General features: G+C 44.0%; 1 protein-coding gene across 1 annotated transcript; it reads left to right on the top strand.

Moving 5' to 3' along the window:
- Positions 1-4,250: 4,250 nt before the first annotated feature.
- On the top strand, positions 4,251-9,620 carry CST9L (cystatin 9 like). Its single transcript, XM_007961943.3, has 3 exons — positions 4,251-4,609; positions 8,255-8,368; positions 9,315-9,620. The coding sequence occupies exons 1-3, from the start codon at positions 4,370-4,372 to the stop codon at positions 9,402-9,404; spliced, it is 444 nt and encodes a 147-aa protein (XP_007960134.3). The 5' UTR covers positions 4,251-4,369; the 3' UTR covers positions 9,405-9,620.
- The last annotated feature ends 859 nt before the right edge of the window (positions 9,621-10,479 follow it).

The following is a 10,479-nucleotide window of genomic DNA, read 5'->3' as shown; positions in this document are numbered from 1 at the left end:
AGAAAAAATAGAAAACCTAAACAGATCAACAACAAGTAATAAGATCAAAGCAGTACTAAAAAGTCTCCCATCAAAGAAAGCCTAGGGCCTGAGAGCTTCACTACTAAATTCCACCAAACATGTAAAGAAGTACTATCAATTCTATTCAAACTATTTCAGAAAATAAAAAAGAACAGAATACTTCCAAACTCTTTCTACAAAGATAACATTACTCTTATACGAAAACCAGTTAAGAGTACAACAAGAACAACAAAAACCTACAGGCTAATACCCCTAGTGAACACAGGAGCAAAAAATCCTCAACAAAGTACTAGCAAATGAAAATACAACAACACATAAAAAAGATAATTCACCATGACTAAATGGGATCCACTCCAGGGATGCAAGGATAGGTCAACATATGCAAATTAATAAATATGACATATTACATTAACAAAATCAAAGACAAAAACCATATGATCATTTCAATAGATGCTGAAAAAGCATTAGACAAAATTCTACATCTTTTCATGATAAAAGCTCTCAACACAAGAAGCTTAAAGGAACATACCTCAAAATGAAGGCCAAAATAAAGGCTGTGGGTTTGTTATATATTGTTTCTTTCCTTTAATATCTGGAACAAGACTTCCGCCGCTTTTATTCAATGTAGTACTCAAAGTCCTGACCAGAGCAATTAGGCAAGAGAAAGAAATAATGGGCATCCACATTGGAAAGGAAGATTCAAATTATCCTTGTTCACAGATGACATGTTATGATATTTAGGAAAAGCTAAAGATGTCATCAAAAAACTGTTAGAACTGCTAAATGAATTCAGTTAAGTTGAAAACACAAAATCAACGTACAAAGATCAGTAGCACTGACATATACCAACAACAAACTGAAAAGGAAATCAAGAATGCAATCAAATTTACAATAGCTACAGAAATATAAAATAATTAGAAATAAATTTACCTCAAGAAGTAAAAGATGTTTACAAAAAACTATAAAGTATTAATGAAATAAATGGAAGAGGAAATTAAAAAATGGAAAGATATTTATGCTCATAAATTGGAAGAATTAATGTTGTTAAAATGTCAATACTATCCAAAGCTATCTACAATTTCAATGTGATTCTTATTCAAAATATCAATGACATTCTTCACAGAAAAAGACAGAAATATCTGAAAGTATCTATAGTGCCATAAAAGACCTCAAATAGCCAGGGCAATCCTTAGCAAAAATAACAAGGCAGGGGACATCAAAATATACCTGTCTTCAAATTGTAGTACAATATTACAGTAACCAAACAGCATGGCACTGGCATAAAAACAGACACATAGACCAATGGAACAGAATAGAGAATCCAAAAATAAATCCACATGTTCACAGCCAACTCATTTTCAACAAAGATGCCAAGAAAACCCATTGGAAAAGGAACAGTGTCTTCAATAAATGCTGCTGGAAAGACTGGATAATCATATGCAGAAAAGTGAAGCTAGACCCCTACCTCTCACTATATATATTAACACAAACACAAAAATTGATGGAACGCTTAAATTTAAGCCTTGAAACTATGAAACTTCTAGAAGAAAGCATTGGGAAAATATTTCAGGACACTGGTGTGGGCAAAGACTTTTTGGGTAAGAATTCAAAAGCATAGCCAACAAAAACAAAAATAAGCAAACAAGATTACATCAAGCTAAAAAGCCAATGCACCACAAAGAAGACTGAATGGGACTTACTTTCCTGTCCCTTTGTATGCCTTATAATTTTTTTGGAAAACTGGTCATTTAAATGTTAAATTGTGGCAACTCCAGGAGTCTGAGTCTGCTTTCTCCTTAAGATTTGTTGCTACTTACTATGGATTGTAGTTGTGTCTTTGTGTAGTGACTTTTCTAAACTATTTCTGTGAAGAGTGTGTTACTTGTCAATGTGGTGAAAGTCACTAAACAACTGTGACAACAACACCCTTCCACAACTAGCCCACTCGGTGTGTGTATTGGGGCACACCTTCAATGTGTAGGCCACTCACACCTTGGTCCTGGTCATGGATTTTTGCTTGCACTGAGGTTGAAAGTCAGGCACAGAGGCAAGCTTGGGGCCACCTGAGGTCTTTCTTGACCTGTCTCTTGTTTTTGAAAAGACCAAAGGCACATCTATGAGCTACAACTGTGTCAACTTGCACCATTATTTTTGTTGTCATTATGTCGTTTTCCAATCTCGGATTTTAGGGAACCCACGAGAAGGTTTCATTCCTGTGTAACTGATGCAGTAGTAAGGAATCCTGTAGTGCTGGCTTCTGCTTCACAATTATAAGCAAGACTTTGCCAAGTGAAAAAGAAAGTGTGAATCTTGTGTTATGCATCCCTTGACTTGTGAGTTGTGTTTGATTGAAAATCTTTCTCATGTGAAAATCTTTCACAACCCAGTAGAGCTCACAAATAATTTTCCAAATAGTTGTGTGGTTGAGCTGTTTGTTTGCCACAGTTAAATGAATATGAGGAGAATGGGTCAGCTGGGTGTGATCCAGACCAGTGACATTCAACAACGCAATAGGGGCCAACATAGTGACTCACGCCTGTAATCCCAGCACATTACGAGGCTGAGGTGGGAGGATCACTTGAAGTCAGGAGAGTTTGAGACCAGCTTGGGCTACATGGCGAAACCCCATCTCTATTAAAAATACAAGCAATTAGCCAGGTGTGGTGGAACGCACCTGTAATCTCAGCTACTCGGGAGGCTGAGGCAGGAGAATCTCTTGAACCCGGGAGGCAGAGGTTGCAGCAGTGAGCCAAGATCACACCACTGCACTCAAGCCTGGGCAACAGAGTGAGACTCCAAAATAAATAAATAAATAAAAGATAAAAATAAAAATAAAAAACGCAGTAGAGCCAGATTTCACCTGTGATCATTGCTAATCAGGACACAGGTTTCACCTACTCTGTGTCACCCGCTTCCTGGAGTCAAGGCAGAGGATTAAGATGCAGGTGGCATATGGCTTCTGGACAGCAGCTCCCCACCCACTAGCTACTACGTTCTGTGTGTGATGAGTGGGGTCTCCTGTGAGGAGACACTCAAGACCACCCTGGTGTTGGATCAGGCAGCATGACTCTCTTCACCTGCAGCTTTCTTGACCTGGCCAGTGCTGTGCTAGTGTGGACAGATGCAATGATGCTCTTCCAGGGCCTGGTCCTGCTATGCTCTGGGAACATGGTTTGGGACACAGTCAGAGCAGGTTTTGTAGAATCAGTCTCCCTGACTTGGGACTGAACTTTCTATTCTGTTATCTGGCAACAATGCGAGGTTCTTGCCTATATCGCGCAGCCATAGTCTTCTCAGTCAAACTCAAAGCTCTCACTTTTGCATACTTCACCTGTCCTGCATTATTTAATGTTCATTCTCACAGCCACAAAATATTATTTCCTCTTTCAGATTAGTTATTGCCAGGGAAGTGATTAAAAGTGACCACCTAGTATCACCCAAGTGCTGACGAAATATCTCACTCTAGAACACCAAGAAGGATAATCAGATGGAGACAAAAATGATCAAGGGCCAGAAGAATGGTCCAACCTCTATCTCATTGAGACAGAAACATGTGATCTCCCAGGGAAGTGTTTAAAAATTTGGTCTAGAATGGTATTCCAGTCTGATAAGACATGAGTATGTGTGGTGGGGCTGCAGATGCAGGGCGGTGGGCCCTGTAGAAACCTTGGCTCTGGCTCAGCTGGAACCAGGGCTGACAAGGCTGAGAAATGCAAGCAGGGCTGGGCTGGGCATGACCAGGCTGGGGCCTCAGGACTTGGAGCTCTGTCTTTTCTGCCCTTTTCTCACAATACTCATTGTCCCAGGTCAAAATGGTTGACAAAAATTGCCTTTTTTTTTTCCTTTCATTTTTTCCCTTGGTTCGCAGAGTACAACTGCTGAGGTATTATACAACAAAAGAACAAACTGATATCTTAGTTATTTTTCTGAACAATGGAGATCCTCTCTTTGGGTGAAGGAGGGGAGAGTGAGAACCCAGATGTCCCCAGGTCTTATCTCAGTTCGCTGTGGGAGGCGAAGACAGAATCGTCCAAGGACACCAGTCTCCTGAGGACACCCAGAACCTGTGGGTTCTGAAGAAGCAGCTTTCAAAGCTAGTGGCAGAGGGTAGCTCCTCTCCTGCCTGTGGCTTGCACTGGCCTTGAGAGTATAGGGCAGAAGGATGGCAGATGAGTGACTCCGCATCCAGAGCTGCCTCCCTTTAATCCAGGATCCTGCCCTTCCTGTCCTGTAGGAGTGCCTGTTGGTCGCCAGTGTGGGGTGAGACAAGTTCGTCCCACAGGGCTGTCTGAGCAGATAAGATTAAGGCCTGGGAAGAGCAAAGGCAGGGGTGCCTACAGTCAGCACCATGCTGGGCCTGCCGTGGAGGGGAGCTCTGCCTTGGGTACTGCTGCTGCTTCTCTTAGGCTTCCAGCTCCTGCTGATCCATGCCTGGCATTTCCACGAGCAAAGGGACTGTGAAGAATACAATGTCATGGCTCGTTACCTCCCAGCCACAGTGGAGTTTGCTGTGCACACATTCAACCAACAGAGCAAGGACCATTATGCCTACAGACTGGTGCACATCTTGAATTCCTGGAAGGAGCAGGTTGGTGACCACATACCCTCCTGCCCTGGCATCTGGTATATGCTGCTCAGTGAAAAATGGGAGTGGGGTGGGAGCAGAGGGTCTTATTGAAGAGTGTTGTTCACCAATTGTAGTCCATACTTAAGAAAATACAAGGTAGTTTAGTTAATTTTTGATTTTGAAAACATCTAAGTTAGAAATTTTTAATAATTTGATGCTAATCGACTCTCACGCAAAACATATTGTTTAATCTTCATCTTTTTATGACATTATTTAACTGAAGAATGACTCCAAAATGAGGACTACCAAGACAATGAAGATACAGAATATGGAAAAGGGCTGAACAGGAAATGTGAATAGAGAGAAATTTGAGAAATATTTCCAAAAAATGTAATAAAAAGGAGACAATTTAAAAAATAAAAATTTAAAAAAAGAACAGTAAGAGTTCAGGAGCTATTGCTTATTAGAAACCCCTACCAGTCCCGAAAGACCTCTGGGTGGTCAGTTCCTCTTTGCTGATTTCCACCATCTCTGGGCTCCTTGGTGTGTCTGCACTTAATAAACTGAAGGTTGTTTTACACTCTTCCTCAGACCACAGGTCTTAATCTTAAATGTTCTCCTTTTAATGAAGTCACTACGGAATGCAATCAGGAATGCACTGTTCATCTGTGCTGCAGGCATGAACAATGAAAATAGTCACCAAGAAGAGGACTTTTTTTTTTTTTTTTTTTGAGATGGAGTCTAGCCCTGTTGCTAGGGCTGAAGTGCAGTGGCGCCATCTCTGCTCACTGCAAGATCCGCCTCCCGGGTTCAAGTGATTCTCCTGCCTCAGCCTCCTGAATAGCTGGGATTACAGGCACCCTCTACATGCCCGGCTAATTTTTTGTATTTTTAGTAGAGACAGGGTTTCACTATGTTGGTCAGGCTGGTCTTGAATTCCTGACCTCATCATCCACCCGCCTCGGCCTCCCAAAGTGCTGGGATTACAGGCATGAGCCACCGTGCCCAGCTAAGTAGAGGGCTTCTAGTTGGGTGGAGAGGCAAAAATGCTCTTTCTCCCTCATTATTGAAACGCTGCAAGAAGAGCAAAAGGACCCCAACCCTGCACTGAGCTTAAGCCTCTGGAAAGACCCTGTGCAAGGCCCTGGCTGATTCTCTGACCCCTGCTCTCTGGGCTGGAGTCTGCCACATGGGTTCTTTTTTTTTTTTTTTTTTTTTTTTTTTTTTATTTATTTTTATTTTTTTTTTTAAATTTATTTATTATTATTAAACTTCAAGTTGTAGGGTACATGTGCACAATGTGCAGGTTTGCTACATATGTATACTTGTGCCATGTTGGTGTGCTGCACCCATCAACCCGTCATTTACATAAGGCATAACTCCCAATGCAATCCCTCCCCCCTCCCCCCTCCCCATGATAGGCCCCGGTGTGTGATGTTCCCCTTCCCGAGTCCAAGTGATCTCATTGTTCAGTTCCCACCTATGAGTGAGAACATGCGGTGTTTGGTTTTCTGTTCTTGTGATAGTTTGCTAAGAATGATGGTTTCCAGCTGCATCCATGTCCCTACAAAGGACACAAACTCATCCTTTTTTATGGCTGCATAGTATTCCATGGTGTATATGTGCCACATTTTCTTAATCCAATCTGTCACTGATGGACATTTGGGTTGATTCCAAGTCTTTGCTATTGTGAATAGTGCTGCAATAAACATACGTGTGCATGTGTCTTTATAGCAGCATAATTTATAATCCTTTGGGTATATACCTAGTAATGGGATGGCTGGGTCATATGGTACATCTAGTTCTAGATCCTTGAGGAATCGCCATACTGTTTTCCATAATGGTTGAACTAGTTTACAATCCCACCAACAGTGTAAAAGTGTTCCTATTTCTCCACATCCTCTCCAGCACCTGTTGTTTCCTGACTTTTGAATGATCGCCATTCTAACTGGTGTGAGATGGTATCTCATTGTGGTTTTGATTTGCATTTCTCTGATGGCCAGTGATGATGAGCATTTTTTCATGTGTCTGTTGGCTGTATGAATGTCTTCTTTTGAGAAATGTCTGTTCATATCCTTTGCCCACTTTTGGATGGGGTTGTTTGTTTTTTTCTTGTAAATTTGTTTGAGTTCTTTGTAGGTTCTGGATATTAGCCCTTTGTCAGATGAGTAGATTGCAAAAATTTTCTCCCATTCTGTAGGTTGCCTGTTCACTCTGATGGTAGTTTCTTTTGCTGTGCAGAAGCTCTTTAGTTTAATGAGATCCCATTTGTCAATTTTGGCTTTTGCTGCCGTTGCTTTTGGTGTTTTAGACATGAAGTCTTTGCCCATGCCTATGTCCTGAATGGTACTACCTAGGTTTTCCTCTAGGATTTTTATGGTATTAGGTCTAACATTTAAGTCTCTAATCCATCTTGAATTAATTTTCGTATAAGGAGTAAGGAAAGGATCCAGTTTCAGCTTTCTACTTATGGCTAGCCAATTTTCCCAGCACCATTTATTAAATAGGGAATCCTTTCCCCATTTCTTGTTCCTCTCAGGTTTGTCAAAGATCAGATGGCTGTAGATGTGTGGTATTATTTCTGAGGACTCTGTTCTGTTCCATTGGTCTATATCTCTGTTTTGGTACCAGTACCACATGGGTTCTTGGATGTGACAATTCTAGAGTCAGTTTTGGAGTTGGGGAAATGGACAGACAGAGAGAAAGGAGATTGAATGAAGTGAAACTGAATGGAGTGAGAAGAAGAGCAAGGTGCACTTTGCAATAGGGCAGATGGTGTCTCCTTTCCTTCTTCTCTTCTCTTCTCTCTTTTTTCTTTTCTTTTCTTTTTTCTTTTCTTTCTGAGATGGAGTCTCACACTGTCGACCAGGCTGGAGTGCAATTGTGCGATCTCAGCTCACTGCAACCTCTGCCTCCTGAGTTCAAAGGATTCTCCTGCCTCAGCCTCCCTCCTGAGTAGCTGGGATTACAGGCACCTGCTACCATGCCCAGTTAACTTTTGTATTTTTAGTAGAGATGGGGTTTCACCATGTTTGCCAGGCTGGTCACGAACTCCTGACCTCGTGATCCACCCGCCCCGGCTTCCAAAAGTGTTGAGATTACAGGTGTGAGCCACCATGCCCAATCCCAGATGGTGTTTCTTGAAGCCATTTTCTCAAGGATGTGTGCCTGTGTGTAGTGGGAGTGCTGGGTGGCATTCCTGCTTTTTTTTTTTTTTTTTTTTTTCTGGAGGTCAGGGAAGGTTTGATAACACGCTGTAGATGAGGCTCCCTCTGTCCCAGGGCTGAGGTAACCCTGAAAGCTCTTGGAGAGCCAACACCCTCACCAGGGACATAGCACCATCCTCTGGAAATGCAGCTGCAGGTTCAGACACTGACTGAGAGTGAAGCTGGGGTCTCACAATGGGAGACTGGGAAGTGCATCAGTAAACAGGGATACATTCATGGATTACGACTCAGCCTATGTCTGCCCTGGGGCCACCATGCCCATCCGCTTTTTGCTCTTAACTCCCCAATCTAAGGAAGATCTCCTGACGCCAGGCCCATGGATGAGCTCCCTGATGGAGAAGAGTGTTGGGACTTCTCCCACACAAATGACATCTTCACCAGCAGCTACTTAGGGGCAACAAGGAGGGCGCGATCACATTAATCTCTCTGTGTGCAATAGGTGGAGTCCAAGACCGTACTCTCAATGGAGCTACTGCTGGGGAGAACCAGGTGTGGGAAGTTTGAAGATGACATTGACAACTGCCCTTTTCAAGAGAGCCCAGAGCTGAACGATGTAAGAAAAGACAACAGCTTCCCTCCTGGGCACTGCTGTGGATGCCATATGGGGTGTGGTGTGGGCACGGGTGCAGCTGACAAAGAGACTTAGAGGAGTGAGTCCATAGCAGCCTCTACCAGGTGGCCTGGCTTGTGCCTTAGTGGGGAGCGCAGAGGGGCAGGCAGCCAGGGATCCACTTGCAGGCTCCTGGCCAATCTGAGTTTCTCAACTCTGCCCTGTCACGCCACTGCAGCTGCCTACATCCAGGGCACATTGGCCTTCAGACTGTTCTTTCCCTCTGGGGTCCCAGTCTCTTGGGTCCAGTAAGAAGCTGTCTCCTCTCTGCTCTTCCTCCCCTGCCTTCTGGAAGAACCTGGGATCTGACATCACCACTGTCTGTGGATGCAGTTCTCAGGGTGTCCCTACCCTCCCCTAGACCCAAAAGTCATGGAGGCTGAGAAGGAGCCCCAATACCCTCCTCCCAGGCCCTGGCCAGGGCCCTTCTGAGCTGCAGCACCTGCTCTAGGGGACAAGCTCCAAGTAAAGCCTGGCTCTGGGAAAACTCTTCCTATGCTTAATCAACTCCTTTACTGTAATATTAACAAATAGGTAGCTAATTGCTTAAATTTGGGAACTGCTTCCACTGGGACAACACATTCTCCTCCTGCTCTTGGGTGCAGAGATCACACCAGGACAGCCCGGGGTTCCCCTGAGGGCCACTGCTAGGGAGTGGGACACATAGCACGACTGCCCCTGGGTCAGAAGAGAGCTGCAGTTCAGCTCAAACCTCCAGAACAGCCCAGGACTCAGGCCTGGGGGCAGCACCTGATGGCCAGAGCCCCTGTCTTCCCACTGCTTGACCTGGGAAAGGGCAATGTGGAGAGGAAGCCATTGTTCAGAGCTTGAGCCAAGAGCTTCCTGAGCCTCCCTGACCCATTGTCCCTTCCTGTGCTTGTTCTCTCAGACTTTCACCTGCTTCTTCACCATCAGCACCAGGCCATGGAGGACACACTTCAGCCTCCTAAACAAGACCTGCTTGGAGGGACTCCACTAAGTGAAACCTACTCACAGGCCTGGCCATGTGCTGTTCCCACATGCCATGGACATCAGCACTTCTCTCCTGACGACTCTTCAGTGGCTGAGCAGCTTTATACTTGTTTGTTATCTTATTTTGCATGTGTTTGAGATCTTAGACCAGCGTTTTAGAAAATCCACACATCTTGAGCCTAATCATGTAGTATAGATCATTAAACATCAGCATGCTAAGAAACTTTGTGTGCTATAGTTCTTGACAAAAGGGGCTGGGTGTTTGATGGAGTTATTCTCAGCAGGGAAAACAAGTATGATCTGGGTAGATGGACTCCTGAGCCAGCTCCAGGTAGCACAAGTGATACATCTGAGCTGCTGTCTCAGGGCTCACAGCCAATAACCCATGTGGCCAGAGGTGCAATGACTCTCTCCTCCCAGGCACCTCATGTGCTTGGATGAGCTCAGACATGGCCTTGGGCTCCCCTGGGCTTGTGGCCTCTGCTCTTGAAGCATGGCTCACATGCCTTTCCTGATCCATGGCAGGTTGGTGGGTGGAAGAAAGACTTCTAGGCTCACCCTCGTAAAATGGTCCTGACGTGTGAGGCAGCAGCAGCATCTTTGGAAAATCTCTTAGAAATGTTGAACCTCAGGGCCTACCCGCCTTTGGAAACTAAGTCTGCATTCTCGCAAATCCGCAGGGGTTCATGAACCTGAATAACAACATAAGAAACATGAAAGAGCAGCATCGAGTAGAATGGAAGTTATATAAGATATAAAGGTATAGGATTTGTTCAAGAAAGAAATCAAGACCAAGCTACTTTCCCCCAGAGGGGAGGGATTTTCCAGTACGGGATGTTCAGATGCATGGGAGAGGTAGGAAGGGAGTGAGAGGACTTTGTACTTAGCAGAGGATTAACTAACTGCTTAACTTCTGAACCAGCCTAGGTAGACAGAAAACTTTCAGGAATACAGGAATTAAATTGCCTGCTTTTCAAGTTCAATTACATGGGACATTTTCACAACGTTTATTATAACAAAAATCCATGGAGTGATGTCAACAAGATGGCAGAATAGAAACTTTCCACATTCATCCCTTCATG

The sequence above is a fragment of the Chlorocebus sabaeus genome, chromosome 2 (genome assembly GCF_047675955.1).
Source record: "Chlorocebus sabaeus isolate Y175 chromosome 2, mChlSab1.0.hap1, whole genome shotgun sequence".
NCBI lineage: Eukaryota > Metazoa > Chordata > Mammalia > Primates > Cercopithecidae > Chlorocebus > Chlorocebus sabaeus.
Note: the sequence above shows the minus strand (reverse complement) of the source record. Positions and strands in the feature narration are given on the sequence as shown.

Excerpts from the sequence above, each read along its gene's own strand:
- CST9L (XM_007961943.3), top strand. The coding sequence starts at position 4,370 with ATGCTGGGCCTGCCGTGGAGGGGAGCTCTGCCTTGGGTACTGCTGCTG. Across the intron at positions 4,610-8,254 it reads TGAATTCCTGGAAGGAGCAG|GTGGAGTCCAAGACCGTACT; the intron begins GTTGGTGACCAC and ends TGTGTGCAATAG. Across the intron at positions 8,369-9,314 it reads AGAGCCCAGAGCTGAACGAT|ACTTTCACCTGCTTCTTCAC; the intron begins GTAAGAAAAGAC and ends TTGTTCTCTCAG.